The following is a 21,744-nucleotide window of genomic DNA, read 5'->3' as shown; positions in this document are numbered from 1 at the left end:
GGAGTAAACATGATTTATTTATAAAATGTGAAGAAATTCTTTTCTTGTAGATAATATCTTTCATCGCAAGAAAATTAAAATATTTTGTCAAGAACTTTTAACAGATTTTGTTTTTAAAAGCTTCGAAAGTATAATTATGCACATTATTTGCGATGATAAATCTTCGATAATGTCTTTTTTTTTTTCTAACTTGAAATTTTGTTAATAAATGTTTCAGTATGTGTGATATTTAACGTGTCTCAAATTTTACTTGTATTGATAACAGCATATTAGGTTCTGGTGATACATTAGTCTTAAGCCATAGGGAAGAGAATAATATGAGGATCAAAAGATTTAATTCTCAGCATAATCGTAGACAGTCAAATTAGTTCTGGATTTTAATGTGTATTATGTTTTGCATAATTTCTAAATGAAACCTTTTACAGTCATATTAGGTCCAATGACTTTGGCAAATAACCGTTTCAGTTACAGTAATTTATTTGCTTAATAACATGCTTGAACAAGCATATTGTGGAGATATTACACTGGGCTGTACGTCAGTATTTTATAAAGTAAAATACTTGTAGTTTTCGTAAATAATATATTCGTATATCTAATTCTCGAAGTTTTGTTAATAAATGTTTTAGTGTATATGATATTCTTTAAGTTCGTGATTTTAATTATATATATTAATAGCATATTGCATTCTGATGAAATATAAGAAACATATAAATGGAGTCTTGTATTAGGTGTTCAAAGATGCATGTTGGAAACCTATTCATAGGGTATAATTTTTTATGAAAGACTAAAACTAAACATGTAATTATCTGAAATTTGATCTCTAGGTTGAGCACAAATTTGTAATTGTGGGTTTGTATCACTTTTAAGTGAAGAGAAAACCTTGTTTCATAATCTGTGCGAGGAAAATGTCCGTTTTGAAATGTAAACTAGCTGATAAGCTAACTTTTTTAGTCTACAAATTTAAATTTCGCATGTTTAGTTTGCAGTGAATTTTCAGTGTGAACACACAATATTGCTGTGTCACAAAGTAATTTATTGAATATAATAGACATGTCTGAATCGATTTTCGTTTACTTACAAGGTGGCCCGTAAGTCCCTACCCATCCATATATCTTGTGTATCTGTGTGCTGTCCTTCATTCTCGCCGCATAATATACCCACGTACTTGTCACAATACGCTCTTCAAGAGTAAATGGGCTTACATCGGCCATATTTCTCTGAAAAAAAAGAAACAAGTTTATAATACATGCGTAATTGAATATAACATAATAACATATGGATGGGTAGGGACTTACGGGCCACCCTGTATGTTTTTTTATTACGATGTATTAAATTGTCTCGTGATAAATTCAGTGTTTTTGTTTACATGATGTTGTGCAAGTGAAAAATATAAGCTCTAACTCAAATGGTAATATGATGCTTATAGTTGAAAATTATTTAGTAAATCTGTCAGTATGCTTGTTAAGTCTGTGATTTTATAGTGTTATAAAACATATTCTATAATGAATAACGTAAATACGCTAATCTTATATTTAAAAGTCCTTTTGAGATTATGTAAATTTATAATCTTGTAAGTAAAGTTGTATGTTAAATTATTGTGTATTATTTAGAGTTACATAATTATATTACAATGAAAACGCTTTCCCTTTACTTTAAGGACAATAATTGTGAAAACTACTTTATGCAAGTCAGATAAATAATTAATTTTAAGACTGATTATTACTTTAAAGTTGATGACATCGAGACACTTTCATCTACGTCACCCTCTGGTGTTCCTCTCACGAACTATCTGTGTTACTGTCCTTGTCATCCTTTACATTTATTTGTAACTCCTCTAAGACAGCAGGCCCGGCATGGCCTAGCGCGTAAGGCGTGCGACTCGTAATCCGAGGGTCGCGGGTTCGCGCCCGCGTCGCGCTAAACATGCTCGCCCTCCCAGCCGTGGGGGTGTATAATGTGACGGTCAATCCCACTATTCGTTGGTAAAAGAGTAGCCCAAGAGTTGGTGGTGGGTGGTGATGACTAGCTGCCTTCCCTCTAGTCTTACACTGCTAAATTAGGGACGGCTAGCACAGATAGCCCTTGAGTAGCTTTGTGCAAAATTTCCAAACAAACAAACAAACCTCTAAGACAGCATCGTTCTCTGGTGTGCCTTCGCGGAAACTTCATCGTCCTTCGATGCATGTTACGTAACAGTTATGTAATCCTCAGATGGCGACATGTTTTTGACAAGGGAGAACCACTACAACAACTTGTATTCATAAAAAGTCTTCATTGGAGCTGTGGTAGAACTCGAATATTCGTTTCTGGCTTCAAATCCGCGCAATAACACAATATACGCTGCACGTCGAGTTGTGTGTTCAATATAATACTTACAGTCAATCCCATAGTTTGGATGTAGTATAGCAGGGTGTAGCTGATTGGTTGCTTCCAATCTGATTAATGATTCAAAATTATGGACGTCATCTATACACAATACAATAGCACAATAGCAGGGTGTAGCTGATTGGTTGCTTCCAATCTGATTAATGATTCAAAATTATGGACGTCATCTATACACAATACATTAAGAAGAAACGTATGCATTAAATGTCTTTTCTATGCCATAATGATATTCATGTTTGTAATGCCACATTCACTTGATTGAGTAATAATATTTTTGTTGCAGGTAAATATTAATATGCTTGAGAAATAAGATAAATAATCTAGTATGTATACGCAAAATAATATAATTATAGCGTACTTTGGGTTTATAGGCCAATATCTGCTGTAAACCTTCTTATATCGTTAACCATTTGTTACTCCCACATACTTTATACCAGATAGAGCCAGGTGGATTAAGGCGTTCGACTCGTAATGTGAGGATCGCGGGTTCGATTTCCCGTCGCTCTAAACATACTCGCCCTTTCAACCGTGGGGGCGTTATAATGTAACGGTCAATCCCACCATTCGTTGGTAAGAGTTGGCGGTGGGTGGTGATGACTAGCTGCCTTTCCTCTAGGGTTACACTGCTAAATTAGGGACGGCTAGCGCAGATAGCCCTCAAGTAACTTTGCGCGAAATTCAAAAACAAACAAACAAACCAGATAGAGTCTTATGCTGCTGACACAAGACTCGCACTTTGACACCTTTGAATACGTATTTTCAGTTATCTGTAATGTTAACAGTTAATCCTTTTTCTGTTCAAAGCTCTCGTGGTAGCAAATACTGCTATTTTGTACCTTTTATCTGATCAGTACTTCAAAATTAAGGATGACTGTACCTTAACCCAAGAACACTAACCTAATATTAAAAATATCAAGGACAAAACATCTATTGTAAAGGCTAAATGATATCAACTATTCATTTCTTTTATCTCTAAATACGTTGTAATTATAAAGGCATTAACATGAATTATCTATCAACTGAGAAATAAGGCACATTTAGAGATTACATTTCAAGTCACCAAAGATTCAGTTAGAAATAATTTTGCAAACGAATGCGTGTGTGTTTTCTCATAGCAAAGCCACATCAGGCTGTCTGCTGTGCCCACCGAAGGAAATCGAACCCCTGATTTTAGCGTTGTGAATCCGTAGACTTATCGATGTACTAGCGGGGGACAATTTTGCTAAAAATGAAATATACTGAGTAGCTCTAATGAGTTATTAAAAACCTAAAATGCGAATGATCGCAACAGTATGACGTTCATCTTAGGTTTATGGATTAAATTTTGAAAAGGAAGGAAACTATAATAATTTGCACAATTTTATATTGCTTCCTGATAGTACAGCGGTAAGTCTACGGATTTATAATGCTAAAATCAGGGGTTCGATTCCCCTCGCAGATAGCCCAATGTGGCTTGGCTATAAGAAAAAAACACGCAATATAATAATTTGTTAATTATAATTCTTTCATAAATACAAATAATAAAATAATTAAATACGTACTTCTAGATTTTCTAGTTTACCTAGTCAACACCAGTTTCTAACATCTTTACAAAACATACTTAACTGACGTATATGTATGTAGAAAACTACGCATCACAGTTATATGTAATTTTTATGTACTTCAAAAGATAGCCAAGATTTTTGCAAAGGATTATGCAATGAAAGCATTATGAAAGGTGAAAAAATATCGAGTTCTTATAAAGTGTAACTCTTGTAAAGTAATTAAAAATAAACTATCAAAACTTCGGACAAATGTATATAGTGGATGTTGTCTTGTGACAGAACAAAAGTTTAAAATTGTTTTTCTTCACATCAACAATTTATTTAGTCGGAAAATTAACCTTTGAATATCTTAATGTTATTTAAGCTGAGTATATATGGAAGGTTCAAGTTCCTCTGAGTTATAAGATTAATGGGATAATTGTTCTTAAGCACCACAAGTGCCAAAATATCGTTAGCAGCTAGGGAGTCCAAACAGTGAATCAATGTATTATATATAATCAATGCGATTTTGTTTTTTCTTGCACTGGTTATTGGTATTATGTACGTTATGTTACTTTTGTTTAATAGAATTACGTTCATTTATTACGTGAACTATTTTTAATTATGAGCTGTATGGTTAACAGACTTTTGATAACAGGTTTAGGACATACTTACCGTAAGATTAATGGCGACGTCTCGTATTGAGCCCCAACAAAACATTCATAGTAAACCGTAATTAAAAAAGTAATACGTTTAATGATTAAAAAAAGTATTTAATATCGTACTGGGTGCTAAAAGTCATGATAGATATCGGACCTCGATTCCAGAGTTTCCTATTAGAATTGTCAGTATTCTTTATGAACGATAAATGTTTTCAATTTTTAACGCATGTTCTTTTGCACGGAAGACAATAAAAGATTTTATAAATATTTGTAATGAACCAAAATGTGTCACCCTCGTTTCGTTTTTAAAAGGCAAAATCAGAACGAGAGAACCTACGTACGTTTGTTATCTACTTCAAGTTGAAATGCTACATTTAAAGCTGAATATAAAACGTTATATCTTAAGTAATAGTTTTGTTATTCTTGAATTGTTTTAAGGATTACAATATAGAATACGTGTTATTGCTAACGCACAACAATTATTGCAATGTCACAGGCAACACGTATCAGAAATGCTTCAGTGTTTGTATTGATGCGCAAGGCTTATTAACTTGTGAGGTTATGAAACCCGCCCACTTAGGCTTAATTTAAGTAACTCGATTAGTAAAATACAAAAAAACTGATTAACGTGCTAGTTAGTTTTAAAATTTGGCCTCATTTCCAAATAAAAAAATCGTCTTGGAAAACAAAACTGTTGAAGTTAAATTAGTTTTAGGTGAATTTTACTGAAGTTTGCTTTATATGTTGCTGTTATAATTCGTAAAATTTTATTCTACAAAAAGTTCTCAAAGTTTTCAAAAATTGTAAATTTTGCCAACTTTTAAAAATCATGAAATTTGAGTCTTATGTTAAATAATAAGTAATATAGCTTTCTTCTCTCTGTATTTATTATTATGTTGATGTCGTGAATTATAATAATCGAAAGCTGATAAAAAGATAGATGAATATATTCAATTTAAGTAATATTGAAATTGACTGTAAAATATTTTTTGTTCATTCTTTTCGTCTAATCTGTCAAAATTTACGGACACGATGTTGGAAACACAAAATTAATTATATAAAAAAAAAATGTAATGAAATTTCCTTCGATCGAGGTTTGAGTAATTTAAGTTCCCGAAGTTTTATTTATCAGGATTAATGAAATTCTTTAAATTCTATAAAATCGAACCTATTTCTGTAACTTAGTTAAAGCGTTCATTAACTAATTTTGACGAATAGATTTCCATATTAAGTAATATCTACATGATTAAAGTCATTTTTAACGAACACTACATGACACAGGTAAGATCATAGGCTAAATGCTTTATTTCAAGTAATTTATATCCAAATAAGTCGTGTTATTCAGAATTGTAATAAACTGTTTGTATTGAAACCATATACATATGTATTATCTCACAATAACATAATTATTTCAATTATCTTAAACAGCTACATAAACAAGAACTCTGGAAACATAGTTTATTGTAACAGAAGCTGTGGAACGTTATATTTCACTGGAATATTCAATCATAAGTTTTAATCCCTTTGGAGTTAGAAATTGGACGCGCACGTAAGCGCCTCCAACATCTTTCATGATTTCAGCTCCAGTTACGTTTATTTAGCCCCAGCGAAGAGGTTGTCCAAGTGGTCGAGTAAAGCTCCCTCTAGCTACAGTACGAACAACATCAGAATTTTCATCATCATTGTCGTTGAACGTTTGGGGTCGCCAGTGAGCAAACAAGCTCAAAGCTTTCTTGACCATTTCATTTGGTCTTATATTTTCAAAATCTTGTTGACCAGCGATCGCTACTGGGCCAGAGTCTTCAGATTTGATGAAAGCATTGTAAAGTTTGCCTAAATAGACATCGTTTTCAAGATTCTGTGTGTGGAAATTCTGGAACTTGTTCCGATAAAAAGGTTTTCCGTTTGTGAACAGAACAAAATACATCAGAAGAACCATAAGAAGGAAGCCTTGTTTGGCTATTTCCATACCTTAAAGAATACAAAAAAAAAGAAAGAGATATTCATAAACTAAATATCTGTCGGAAAAAAAAATCGAATAAAATTATTCAAAAACATTATTACCTGCTTTAAAAGAATAAGGGTAACATTTATCTTGATACAATTAGATAATACTCTCATACAGTTTGATAAAATTAATAAAGGCTAAACTTATAATTGGGATAAAATGTGTTTAAAATTTAATTGTATTCGTAAAATATATCGTATTAAAATAAGTACAGTATGATTTTGAATTTTGTTTTTTCAATAGACGCATTTCTAAATGGAATACCATTTAGTTTTACGAATGAATAAGAATATTTCATTAAGGATAGTGCCCATCCAGTAGCACAGCGGCATGTCTGCAGACTCGTACCGTTAGAAACCGGATTTCGATACTTGTGATGGGCAAAGCACAGATAGCCCATTGTGTAGCTTTGTGCTTGATTTTAAACAGAGAAACAAAATAATAGGTTGTACATTTGGTTTATTGTTAATATTATCACAGCAATAATAACATTGATATAGATCAGTAATACCAAAAGCATTCACCTATGAACCAATTTGGCCAGGTGGGTTAAGACGTTCGACTCGTAATCTGAGGGTCGCGGGTTCGAATTCCCGTCACACCAATCATGCTCGCCTTTTCAGCCGTGGGGACGTTATGTGTTGGTCAATCAAGAGTAGCCCAAGAGTTGATGGTGGGTGGTGATGACTCGCTGCCTTCCCTCTATTCTTACACTGCTATATTAGGGACGGCTAGCGCAGATAACCCTCGTGTAGCTTTGCGCGAAATTCAAAAAAAAAAGAAAGAAAAGAAGAACGTAAACGCATCGTTACACAAATGACGAAATCTTCTAATATCGAGCGAAAACTCAAATTTACTTTACATTATCGATAAAACACTGATTAAAAAGTAGAAATAAATCTAACAAAATAAAATTTTGTTTGTACGTAAGCACACAAAGCTACATGATTGGCTATATGTGCGTGTTCACTATGAATACAGAAAACCAGTTTTTAGTGTTATAAGTCTTCGCACTTACTGCTGAACCACTGAGGAGAGGGCAAGTAAGTTGCTAGTGAAGAAACGAAATCATATGTCAAATGATTAATTTGTGAGTAAAAAAAAACAAAACAGGTAATTCTATGAGAAATTCAAAAGTGTATTCTATAAAACGACTGAAAACATGCAGTTGATAAGTGAACTCTTGTTTGACAAGTATTTGAATGCAAAACAATTATCCCCATTACTGAAAACCGTCCGTGCTGTTCCACGCTAGAACAGCGGTAATTCGACGGATTTACAACGCTGAAATCGGGAGTTCGATATTCCTTGGTGGGCTCAGTAGATAGCCCGATGTGACTTTGCTATAAGAAAAAAACACATTTTCAATTCTTTAATGCAGATGTTTTTTGGTGTAGTGCTCAAGACGTTGTGTTCTGGAAAATTCATGTAGTGTTTGTTTGTTGTCGAGCTAAACTATATTGGGCTCTCGGCTTTTAGGTAAGTAAAAGAGCAACTACAATATAAGAAAACAGGTGAAATAAGTAGCGCAGTTATTGGATAATAAATAAGAAGTTAATCAGTAGTCGGTTCAGCGCCAGTCAGTTAGTAGGCTAAGCAGTGAATCAATGAGCAATAACTGATTAATTTCGCATCAATAGTTTGTTTCTTTTACTTTTGCGAGGGTTATCTCTGCTAGCCGTCCCTAATTTAGCAGTGTAACATTAAAGGGAAGGCAGCTAGTCATCACCACCCACCGCCAACTCTTGGGTTACTCTTTTACCAACGGATAGTGGGATTGACCCTTATATTATAAAGCTCCTACGTTTGAAAGGGCAGGCATGTTTGATGCGACGGCGATTCGAATCCGCGACTCTCAGATTACGAGAGGAGCGTCATAATCACCTGGCCATGCGGGGCTCCGTATGAAAAAATATGATAGTTAGAGCATTTATTTTGTTATTCAGTTAATCGATTGCTTAGCCATGGAAAAGTAAGTTTATTAGTAAGTTAGGTTTATGTTCATTTCGTACTTTATGTGGAAAAGTTAATGTATTTGAAGTTAGATCTACAATGAACGTGGCTGTAACAAACGTTTAGCGAAGAAAATAATTATTTCGTTATTTTTACGTGGACGTTCATGGCTTTGTATATTACTGCATAATAAAAAAAATCGCCTAACGATCACACAATTACGAGAATATTTTATAATATTTCAAATGAGTATTTGGAATACTACTGTCATACACTCTTTCAATTCTTGAAAATCTCAAAAGGACTCGATATAGAATGCAGAGTTAAAAATATAATATGTAACTTAATTACAATCATGCTTCATTAACAAGTAAAAACGTTAAACTGAAATCCTATTGAAATAGCTGATTTAGAGTTAAAACAAACGTTTAGGTTTAATATTCGCAATATTTTCACGGTTTATTTCAGATATTTTGTGAAACATGCATCTTAATTTGCTCTTTGTGGATTTCAAATAATAAATGTGTTAAGAATAGCATTTCAGATCGAACAAATGAATCTTTCTTTTAAGACTAAAACTTTTCTGTTGAGCTTGACTATTAGAGCCAAAACTCTGTAGTCTGTCTGAACCACTGTTCATAAAGTATGACGATAAAAATAGTGTTAAACTCCAGTTTATTTCTATGTGTAAGGTTAAACACGGAAATAAAGTAGCAGGTCGATATGATAAAATGTTTGTTGTTGTTTTTTTAATTATAGTACGTGTAATAAAAATAAAGACAAATTTAAATAAATATTTCTTACAAAAACTATAATATTTAAGTTGGCATATTTATACATATTTTAAAGTAAAAGTTTGTCATTGGTTTAAAAATAATTTTCATTAAATACGTGAATCATTATCAATCTAGGATATTATTAACCTTTATATGTCTATCAATTTTAGATACTGTATATGAACTTGCATATAATATATATAAACCTATACACACGAATTTATCTATAGGAATTGTATTTCTAAAACTTGGTAAGACTATACAACACACATGAACACCATCGTTGCAATATGTATCTTGCCACTCTTTGGATATTTGACCCTGACAAGTGATGTCCAGTTAACTAGCAGTAATAATTTCTGCAAGCGCCTTACGAAAGGGTTATAGCAAACATAGACATTTAGTGATTTTATTGTCTATTAAATCACATTGTGCGGTAAGAAAAATGAAGAAGGCATACCAGTGCAGGAAAAAGAAAAGAACGAAAGTTGAAAGAGAAATTAAACCTATAGAAGGAAGAGTGGTGCAGTTGCTCGTTTCCTAGGTCATCATGTGACCTAATATGAAGGAATGCTGCTGAACCTTATGGTGTTTATATAAACATAGCTTCAACTAGCAATAACGATCCGATCAGAAATCAAGCTGAAAAATATCCAAATCCAGTTATTAACAACTCATAGGCTATTGCTTTATGGACAGATATGATTGCCAACACAGTTATTGACTAATTAGTGATGGCGAGAAAACCCACTTGTAGAGAAATATATATGTGAAAACGGCTCGTTTGGCTCTACGTAAAATGTTTTCTCAACCCAAACGAGCCGTTTTTACATATAAAGTTATTGACTATTACATAATAAATGAACCTTAAAATATTGGACATATAAGCGAATATCAAGAGCACAACAGAAATTTGTAAGAACAGCATTTTTTCATTCAAAGTCGAATAGTGAAAAATACAAATGTGTCTCTTTACGTTTGCTAACTATTCCAAATAAAAAAAAAGAGTAAAACTTGTAATTTAATTGATTACAAGATTTTGCAACTGCAAAAACATGTACAGAAAATCACTGCCCTGAAGAATTTGGAGAATTGAAAAAACACAGTTCTGATATACACCATTTCACCTCAAACTTATATAGGCTGATTGGTATGTCCAATATCGTTTTAAGATAACGTATTCAATCCTCTTTACGTGTGTTTATATATCGCTCAGGTGTGTATTTTCTAATCGCGATAGATGTCGTAATAACATATCCATATATATCTGTAGTGAAAATGTTTTGAATTTTGCGCAAAGCTACTCGAGGGCTATCTGCGCTAGCCGTTCCTAATTTAACAGTGTAAGACTAGAGGGAAGACAGCTAATCCTCACCACTCACTGCCAACTCTTGGGCTACTCTTTTACCAACGACTAGTGGAATTGTTCGTCACATTAAAACGTTCCCACGGCTGAAAGAGTGAGCATGTTTAATGTGACAGGGATTCAAACCTGCGACCCTCGGATTATGAGTTAAGTACCTTAACCACCTGGCCATGCCGGGTCTTCTCTATGATATTTGTTGGCAGATATTAAAAGGTACAGTATGTGAAAAAGTTAGGACACCCAATGAAAGCCTGTGTATTTTGTAACATTTTAGTATATATATAAATATTTAATCTCAATTTTAAAAATACTGAGATATTATAGGAATATAACTACACAATTAAAACTGAAGAAAAAACTTTTCAAGATCTTCTGTAAATGTAATTCTACAAAAATGCATATTCTAACTGAGAAAAAGTTAGGACACCCCCACATTTATTCCCACTTAAAATGGCTCAACTCACACACAGGCGTATCACACCAGGTGCACATGATTAGAAGATAGTTACTCAGCATTTTGAATAAGGCTTGCCCAAATTAAACCTCAGACATTTAGTTTCGTGTGCTCCTGACTGTTGAAGTGAGACTGAGCACCATGGTGATAGCAAAAGAGCTGTCTGAGGCCTTCAGAAAGAAAATTGTAGCAGCTTATGAGTCTGGTAAGGGATTTAAAAAGATCCCAAAAGATTTTGAAATCAGCCATTCCACTGTCCGGAAAATAGTCAACAAGTGGAAGGCTTTCAAAACAACTGCCAACATGCCCAGGTCTGGTTGTCCAAGCAAGTTCACTCCGAGATTAGACCGTGAGATGCTAAAAGAGGTCTTCAAACACTTTTATATGTCATTACGGGACCTACAGCAGGCTCTGGCTACTTTTGATGTGAAAGTGCATGCCTCTACAATCAGAAAGAGACTGCACAACTTTAACTTGCATGGGAGGTGTGCAAGGAGGAAACCTTTGCTCTCTAAGAGAAGCACCAAGTCCAGACTGAAGTTTGCCAGAGAGAATGTAGACAAAGACCAGGACTTCTGGAATAATGTTCTTTGAACAGATGAGTCCAAAATTGAGTTATTTGGACACCAGAACAGAGGACATGTTTGGCGTAAACTAAATACAGCATTCCAGAAAAAGAACCTCACACCAACTGTGAAGCATGGAGGTGGAAGTGTCATGGTTTGGGGCTGCTTTGCTGCATCAGGCCTGGACAGCTCACAATCATAGAATCCACCATGTATTCTACTGTGTATCAAAGGGTACTCGAGGAACATGTAAGTCCATTTGTAAGAAAATTAAAGCTGAAGCGGAACTGGCCCTGCAACACGACAATGACCCAAAACATACCAGTAAATCCACCAAGGACTGGCGGAAAATTAAGAAATGGAGAGTCCTGGAATGGCCTGAGTCAAAGCCCAGATCTTAATCCCATTGAGATGCTGTGGGTGACTTGAAACGGGCTGTACATGCAAGAAACCCCTTAAACATCTCACAGCTGAAAGAATTCTGCATTGAGGAATGGTGCAAACTTTCTTCAGACCGATGTCAGAGACTGGTAGATGGCTACAAGAAGCGTCTCACCGCAGTTATTTCAGCTAAAGGGGGTAACACTAGCTATTAGGGGGTATGGTATCCTAACTTTTTCCTCTGTTAGAATATGCATTTTTGTAGAATTACATTTACAGAAGATCTTGAAAAGTATTTTCTTCAGATTTTATTGTTTAGTTATAGTCCTATAATCTCTCAGTATTGTTAAAATTGAGATTAAACATCTATATATCCAAAAATGTTACAAAAACACACAGGCTTTCATAGGGTGTCCTAACTTTTTCACATGACTGTAGGTAATTTACACGCTATTATCGGCAATACGCTAATACATTTTATGTTATTTCCTTCTGTACTATGCAATACAGTATCATATATTTGTATTTTTCAGAGTACATTGATAAATTGTCAATGGCTCACTATTCCACAATGTTTAAATAGCAGTCGCAAAATAAATAAAGTTCGTTTGCACAGTGCACTTAAAACTGGAAAGACAGATCGATTTGTTATAAATAAGTAATCGTTCAAAGAAAAAAACTCGTTTTACGCAAATGTAATAAATTATTATATAAAAATTAAAAATGGGTAAATGTAAAAAAACAAACAAACTTTTTAACTATATATGTCTAATACATAGTTCTCAGCCTTTCTTGTGAAAATAAGGACTTATGTTAAAATAATAAAATTTATGTTTTACCCATTTAAATTATTATTCACAAGATGTATTTGTTTGTCAAATTCTGATGTGATAGACAAGAGGGAAGGTAGACAGTGAGCACCACTCACCGCTAACTCTTGGGTTACCCTTTACCAACAAATAATGGGACTCACTGTATTATAAAACTTACACAGCTTAAAAAAGCGATCATTTTTGGCGGTAGAATTCGATATTTCGACCCACAGAAGCCAAGGTTATCTTTTACTAAGAAGAGGGAAAAAGGAAAATAGAAGAAAGGGAGCATACCTGTATACGGTTGACAATAAATAATTGAAATTGTATGTTAGAATTTATCTCATCAAATATTAAAATATATGGGTTTTAGAGATTAAATGGACTATAACTGCCTGTTGAAAAAAATGAGATGACGTTTCGACCTATTATACCTACTATGTCTAAAGTTCCACTGAAACAGCATTAATATTTGTGACTCTTTTATATTGTTAATAATGTAGCTATCGTACGATGTTCATGTTATAAACATTAGTCGTACAACATTACAGATAATGGACACACGTGCTTTAAAATTCTGTTTATCGTCGCTTAGGAATTATTTAGATAACCAAGCTTCTCCAATAATATTATAGCTCGGGGGTAAACTTGTGTTTGATACTAGAGATAAGCACAGCGTTGATTGTCTCTTGTGTAATTTTAGGCGTGAAAACAAAAAAAAACAGTTAATGAAAATACATAGATGTGGAATGCCGAAAAATTAGTATCTATGGACAAATGACAAAGTGTGTTATTATCAAGTTCATTGAAGTAGAAAAAAAAAGTTTTTTTTAACACAATAACTACTGTTGCAATGAAATAAACGCATATGTATGATATATAACATATACACGTGTAGATAAAATATATATATAATAAAAGAACAATGTATTTAAAAAATAATGTGCATTCATGTTTGTATATTTATTTATGTCAAAGATGTGTTGTAGAAGATGAAAAGTTTGTTTTTGAATTTCGCGCAAAGCTACACGAGGGCTATCTGCGCTAGCCGTCTCTAATTTAGCAGTGTAAGACTAGAGGGAAGGCAGCTAGTCATCACCATTCATCGCCAACTCTTGGGCTGCTCTTTTTACCAACCAATAGTGGGAATGACCGCCACATTATAACGCCCCAACAGCTGAAAGGGCGAGCATGTTTGGTGTGACAGAGATTCGAACCCGCGACCCGTGGATTACAAGTCGAACGCCTTAACCCACCTAGCCATGACGGGGCAAGGTGTAAAGAAGCAAAGCCAGGGAAGTCTATAAAACTGGTTCTTTAATGCAATTTAAATGATTTTATAAATTAAAAAAAAAAAACTAAAACAAATTGTCGCATGAAAAATTATGGATGCTACTTACAGTGAGAGAAGATATACTTATTGACATAAATACACGGTAGAAATATGCTCTATGGACCACTGTCACATCAATAGCTAGATAATATATGTGTGTGATACAACTTCAAAAAATACGAAAATATATATTTCAGACAGAATGGCAAGTTTCAAAATAAAATGCACATGTTGTTAAAAGAATGGTAAGGAACGGTAAATGGATGACCATTTTTTACTTCTGCACAGTGAAACTGTTTCCCGTTAAGAACAACAATGAAAATAACTTTCAAGTATTTCTTTATTAATTGTATAGGGTTAATATCTTATATGAATATTATAGTATTATTATTTATTCCTACTTTGGAAGTTTACAAGTTTAATTCCTCCATTATGACAGAATGTTTATGGAAGACGTCTTTTAACTTTACAGTACAATGCCGTAATACAAAAATATTACAGTACTTAAAACTGTATCGCTTAAAAGATGTTCGAATTATATGTGAAAACAAATTACTAGCTTTTAAAACTTGACTCCTATTATATTGGGTTGAGGAATAATTCGTGAGCGTTTTTTCAAGTTAACAAAATATATTGATAAATGAAACGCTTTCGCAAAATATTTCATGTCATTTGGTAGATAATTTTTTGCTCTAATAGATGGTGTGTTTGATTTTCATATGTCTTTAATTTTTGCTTTCATTTTCAGCTCATTAAATGTAATGTCAAGTGGATAAAATCAAGCATTTTCGACACCATCTGCTTTTCGCATTTAATTTCTTGCAATTTCGTTTAAAACAATGCATGCTATATACCTAGGTATTACATGAAATAAAGTATCATAATAAATGTTTTGGGTGTAATGTGTTCATGCATTGAAGTATTGTATAGTCTTGCATGTAATGCTTGAATGAAATTATTTAAAAACGCTCACGAATTATTCCTCAACCTAATAGTATATTATTCTCTTCTTAAATAAATTCACTAATCAGATGCCCAGAAAAACAAAACAACAACAGTCGTGTCAAGGAAAGAAAATGTCTTGTAATAAGCATTAGTCATGACTGTTTGGTTGATGAACAAAATACTTTCTTGTCCCAGTGTGAGATATCACTGTATTATGAGTTATTTAAGAATATTTTTTGTTTTATTTATGCTTTCAGTTATAACTATTGTCATTGTAGCTGTTCCTTCAACTAAAATTTTGTTTCTACTTAACAACTTCAGTAACTTGCTTCTAACTATATTTTAGCCACATTTTACTAAAAAGGTGGTTGTATTTTAAAGTTATATTCAAAAATGTAATTTTATGAATAACTAGTTTACTATTTAATTTATTAATAGTTGGAAATTTGTCTGTCACTTTTACATGTTAAGCTTTTTATTGCTGCCCTAGAACTATTAACTATAAACAATTGGTAAATAATCTGTCTTTATCTTAAATTATGTGGTTACATTTTTTCAATTGCATAAATCCGAATAACTTATGTATAAGATTTAAATTGTACTCAACCTTTTAGAGGAGAGCTGTTTAAATATAAATATATTATTTGACTTTTTTAAAAATATTTTGTTACATTCTTAGCTAATTTCTTTACGTGTTATATTTAAAGATTTTATCATGTCTATTTGATCAGAAAGGTATAACTTAAAAAAATTTAAAATATCTAATTAGACTAGCAAATAAAAGTAGCTAGGTTTAAAATATGTACTTAGAGAAAGAAAAATAACTAGAAAGTTTTAGAATATTTAATTATAAAGCAAAAAGAACAACAAAATCGTTTTAGAATATCCATTTAGACAAAAAGGGCAACTAGATATATTTAGAATATCTCTTTAAACGAAAAGAATAACTAAAAAATCTTAGGATATATATATTTAAACCATAAATGGTAACTTTGAGTTATTATTTAAACCTGAAAGTATAAGTAGAATGCCTTACGATATATATTAAAACCAATCAAAGAGTATATAAATTGATAAGAAAAGGTGACTGGAAAATCTTAAAATATACATTTTGGCCAGAAATTATAACTAGAAAGTCGTAGAATATAGTTAGACAATAACGTCTAATTACAAAGTTTTAGAAAATATAGTTGGATCAGAAAAAAATAAGTATAAAGTATTAGAATATATAATTAGGCCAGAAATAGTAACTAAAAAGCTTAAAATATTTATACCACAAAGGATATGTAGAATTTCTTTCAATGCCTGTTTAGACCAAAGGAAATCTCTAGACATGTCTTTTCACAAATCACAAAAACTTGTTTTATACTTTCGAGATATTTATGAACATTTAAGGTGTAATTACCATAAACTGTGAACTATCGAATTTACAACTATAGGAATAAACTTGTTATATATAAAAACAAAATGTTTGATGTTTATCCTTAGAAAGTTTCATTGTCAGTTATTATACTAATACATCTAAATAAACTTTCATGATGTGTAAAATGAAATCATTTATAAGTAATTATATTTTCTTAAGGAAAGTTAAGATGTGATTGAAAAAGGTGAAATGTATTGAAATTACTTGAATGTTAAGTCATAAATCACTCAACAAATTGAAACCTATGCTTTTAAACTAAAATCAAAAGTTTTAATGTGATTCACACAACCCTAAAATATTAAGTTTCAAGAACATTTAGTGAAAATATTTCAATTAGAAAAATTATATTGAAGTTATATGTATATATATTATGTAACTGATTTTATCGTAATTTTAATGAAGTTTTCAGTAAGAGACAAAATAAATGAAAATAAATAAAAATTTGATAAATATAATTTTAAAAAACGTATACTTATAATTCACTTTTTGCCACTAGAGTTCAATATCAACAAAGATATTTAAATTTTTTTCTACCATATTTACTGTTGTTGATCTTTAACATACAACACAGTCAGATAATCAAATACGAAAAAATAATACATAGTTTAAAAATCGTATTATTGTGGTTCTTTTATTATTATAATATGATCAGTCTCCAGCCATTAACTGGTGAATACACTAAAGAAAAAATCACAGTTCATGACCATTTCTGTAGATCTTAATATGATTGTCATAGAAAAATCATCTAATTGTCACCGTTTCTGTTTGTTTTTTTAATATCCCGCAAAGCTACACGAGTGCTATCTGCGCTAGCTATCCCTAATTTAGCAGTGTAAGGCTAGAGATAAAGCAGCTAGTCCTCACCATCCACCACCAATTCTTGTGCTACTCTTTTACCAACGAATAGTGGGATTGACCGTCACATTATAACGCCCCCACGACTGAAAGGGTGAGCATGTTTGGTGCGACGGGGATTCGAACCCGCGAACGTCAGATTACGAGGCGAGTGCCTTAACCCACCTGGCCACCCCGGGCCTCACCGTTTCTGTGGAATATTTATAAGCAGCTTTGAAGCAAATAATTTAAACAACGTTTAAGTTTGTCAGCTAATACTTTTTAAGCATTTCTTCGGCAGTCAAAGTTTTTTTTGTAACGAAAAGCTCACTTAGAATAACAACAGAATAAAATTTCAATTATGTATTCTTTCAGAAAAGAAATCACATTATAGGTGCAATAGAGTACAAATAGAGTTTGTGGTACTTATCTCAAAACATGGACAGGTACGTGATTTCAAGAAGTTAAGGCTAGAAATATAAGGGTAGGATTTACATTTCTTATGCTTTTATTAATAGAAATGCAGAATTAGGATTCATATTGGTTATGTTTTCATGGGTAAGCTTGTAGGATTAGGCTTAGCGCTTTTGTTTTATGTATGATTAGGATTTCCGTTACTAACGTTTTTATTGTTAGGCGTATAGGCGAAAGATTCCCACTACTTACGTTTTTATGTTTAGACACTTAAAGAGTAGGGTGTACGTCACATGCGTGTGTAAGACAAAGTAAATTTAAAGAGTCAGGAAGTACAGCAATAAACAGATAAATGTTGATAAAACTACGCATCTGTGCCAACTCTAACATTTATACAAAAGAAAGCGTAATAAAATAATAAGTAATTACTTCAGAGGATGAGTTTTGTTTGTAGCCTAATCGTCTGAGAATTCTTAAATATATATATCATATCAGTTCAGGTTTATATTGTCAGTTTTGTACGAACAGTTTCAGAAATTATTATGTTAATTATAAAAGTCCTAGTTTTGGTTCGTTTCAAACATTGAATTCAATAATGAATTGGTTGAAAAAAGTTTCATGTCTGAGTATTAGTTGAATGGTGTCTAAAGGTTCATAATAAGTCAATGAAAAGGTCTGTAGCTATAGCAACTAGGCGGAATGAATCTTTTTGGTTTCATGTGTATTCATACAAGTGTTTACTCACGTTTCAAGCTGTGATTAGAAGCTAATTCATCTCTTGTGTTATGACTTTAAGACATTGATTAGCAGGTTGTTGAAGTAAGACTGTTAACTCAAATTATTGGATTTATTCAAGTTGTTTATTTAAGAACGGCGATTCACATTCAAAGTTATTTGATTCGTAGATTTATTCCAGCTAGTTACGTAATGTAGAAAGTAGCACATTCTATAAAAAGTTTTAATACGAATACGATCTGTAGATGACCTCACCCGCTTTCATCGTAAAAAGATATATTCAGTTTTTAAAAAACTGTTGTTCTAAACTTACTACTTTAGATATTTACAAGTATATTTTAAGTAGAGATAAACAAGATATTAAATGAAGCCATTCTGTTGAAAGAACGAGGAAGCAGCTAAATATTTCATTCACCAATTTCGAGAAAACGAAAATTATTTGCTGAATGTACATACATTTCCAAGACAGGAGACATTATAGAAAAATAAACTTAGGTTTAAGCAATCCGTTATTTATTGTATTTTATCAGATAAATTCTGAATATAAAGTTGGAATGAGTAATACTAAACAAAGCATATTATCAGTGTCTTCAGTATCAATGGTTGTTGTTTGTACTTAAGTACAAAGCTACACCAACAGCCGTCTGTCTCTGTTCACCACGAGTATCGAAACTCGGTTCCTAGCGGTATAAGGCTGCAGGCATACCGCTCTACTATGAAGGGCCTTCAATATCAATGGTCTGGCATGGCCAGGTGCTTAAGACACTTGACTAGTAATCCGAGGGTCGCGGGTTCGAATCCCTGTCACACCAAACATGCCCACCTTTCAGCCCTTGGGGCGTTATAACGTGAAGGTCAATCCCACTATTCGTTGGTAAAAGAGTAGTCCAAGAGTTGGCGGTGAATGGTGATGACTAGCTGCCTTCCCTCTAGTCTTACACTGCTAAATTAGCGACGGATAGCGCAGATAGCCCTCGAGTAGTTTTGTGCGAAATTCAAAAAAACAAACAAACAAACACTTTCAATTGTGGATGGGAATTGAAAGTAACAATCATTCACATTATTCAGTGAAAGCTGACTATGTAGGTAGCAGAAACTATTGATTGTAAATCAGAGGGTGAAATGTGTAGACCTTGGAGTATGTGACCTACTCATTTAGCGGTGAAATGTGTGGACTTTGGGGTATGTGACCTACTCATTTAGCGGTGAAATGTGTGGACCTTGGGGTATGTGACCTACTCATTTAGCGGTGAAATGTGTGGACCTTGGGGTATGTGACCTACTCATTTAGCGGTGAAATGTGTGGACCTTGGAGTATGTGACCTACTCATTTAGCGGTGAAATGTGTGGACCTTGGAGTATGTGACCTACTCATTTAGCGGTGAAATGTGTGGACCTTGGGGTATGTGACCTACTCATTTAGCGGTGAAATGTGTGGACCTTGGAGTATGTGACCTACTCATTTAGCGGTGAAATGTGTGGACTTTGGGGTATGTGACCTACTCATTTAGCGGTGAAATGTGTGAATCTTGGGGTATGTGACCTACTCATTTAGCGGTGAAATGTGTGGACCTTGGGGTATGTGACCTACTCATTTAGCGGTGAAATGTGTGGACCTTGGGGTATGTGACCTACTCATTTAGCGGTGAAATGTGTGGACCTTGGGGTATGTGACCTACTCATTTAGCGGTGAAATGTGTGGACCTTGGAGTATGTGACCTACTCATTTAGCGGTGAAATGTATGGATCTTGGGGTATGTGACCTACTCATTTAGCGGTGAAATGTGTGGACCTTGGAGTATGTGACCTAATCAGGTTCGGTTACTTTAGTTCAGGTTAAAATACCATACCACATTATAATTTACAGGAGTGTTATTCTAAAAAAAATATAGAAAAAAGGCTTAAGAAACAAGTTTATACCTGTGAGAAGAAATTGAAAACATCAAAACATATCTTTGTAGTGGAGTGGAAGGCAATGATAATAAAATTTCATCAACGATTTTAGACTCAGAGCTACCATCTCTTTAAGAAAAACACGGCATAGCCAGGTGGTTAAGGCACTCGACTCGTAATAGGAGAGTCGCGGGTTCGATTCCCCGTCGCACCAAACATTCTCTCTCTTTCTGCCCTGGAGGCGTGATAATGACTTCCATTAGTAAAAGAGTAGCCCAAGAGCTGGTGATGATGACTAGCTGCCTTCCTTCTAGTCTTACACTGCTAAATTGGGGACAGCTAACGCAGGTAACCCTCGTGTAGCTTTGCGCGAAATTAAAAGTAAACAAAGCTTTAAGAGAAACCGATGATGCAAAGAATACTTTAAAATATTGTTTTATCATTATTTTAACTACGAAACAATCTATAGACCCCAGTAAAAAGCGCGTGTTTCATATTCTGTTCCAACGTGCAGGTCAAGTTTACATAATTAAATTATTGAGATGTAGTTTGCTAGTTTTTATCGTTACTTATACGAAGCCCAAATTCGTGTGATTACCGTAATCAGTTTCAGTAATATTTTGTATTTTTACTTGTAAAGGTATATCCCACAGTCATAAAGCTACTTCCTGAACGAAAGCAAAATTGTCATGTGTAAACGAGACCAGTAAACTGGTTTGCAAAGAAAAAAACTCATAACCCAGGGGACTTAACCGAAATTACATAAAACATAAGAATCAACATACAGTTGCTTAAAAATAAAAATAACATGTAAAATACTTTCAAAATAATATGTTGAAATTAAAAGTTCCCTGGAAGAAATTCTTTTTTATATAGTAAAAATTGCATCCTGACAAAATTATAGATTAAAATTTGTGTGTATGATATTACATTTCAAGATATAAAACAGTTTTAATTCCAACTAGAGTAGGCCCGGCATCGCCAGGTGGTTAAGGCACTCGACTCGTAATTCAAGGGTCGATGGTTCGAATCATCGTCGCACCAAACATGCTAGCCCTTTCAGCCGTGGGGGTGTTATAATGTGACAGTCGATCCCACTTTTCGTTGGTAAAAGAGTAGTTTAAGAGTTGGCGGTGGGTGGTGATGACTAGTTGCCTTCCCTCTAGTCTTACACTGCTAAATTAAGGACGGCTAGCGCAGATAGCCCTCGTGTAACTTTGCGCGATATTCAAAACAAACAAGCAAACAAACTATAGTACAACGTGAAAGTAAAGTCTCGTA

The 21,744-nt window shown here is 33.4% G+C and overlaps 1 protein-coding gene across 3 annotated transcripts in view; it reads right to left on the bottom strand.

The window, feature by feature from the left end:
• Positions 1-5,857: 5,857 nt before the first annotated feature.
• The window catches only part of LOC143252053 (uncharacterized), a 41,130-nt gene continuing 25,243 nt past the window's right edge, over positions 5,858-21,744 (bottom strand). For 2 of the 3 annotated variants that reach the window (XM_076503624.1, XM_076503625.1), the window contains one exon: positions 5,858-6,541. In XM_076503624.1, coding sequence (XP_076359739.1) covers positions 6,168-6,541 — 374 coding nt within the window. In that variant the 3' untranslated portion in view covers positions 5,858-6,167. Of the gene's footprint in view, positions 6,542-7,102; positions 7,334-21,744 lie in introns of all 3 variants that reach the window. The other variant, XM_076503626.1, reaches the window with a different exon arrangement.

The sequence above is a fragment of the Tachypleus tridentatus genome, chromosome 6 (assembly GCF_004210375.1).
Source record: "Tachypleus tridentatus isolate NWPU-2018 chromosome 6, ASM421037v1, whole genome shotgun sequence".
Lineage (NCBI taxonomy): Eukaryota > Metazoa > Arthropoda > Merostomata > Xiphosura > Limulidae > Tachypleus > Tachypleus tridentatus.
This window is presented reverse-complemented; position numbering and strand designations above follow the sequence as displayed.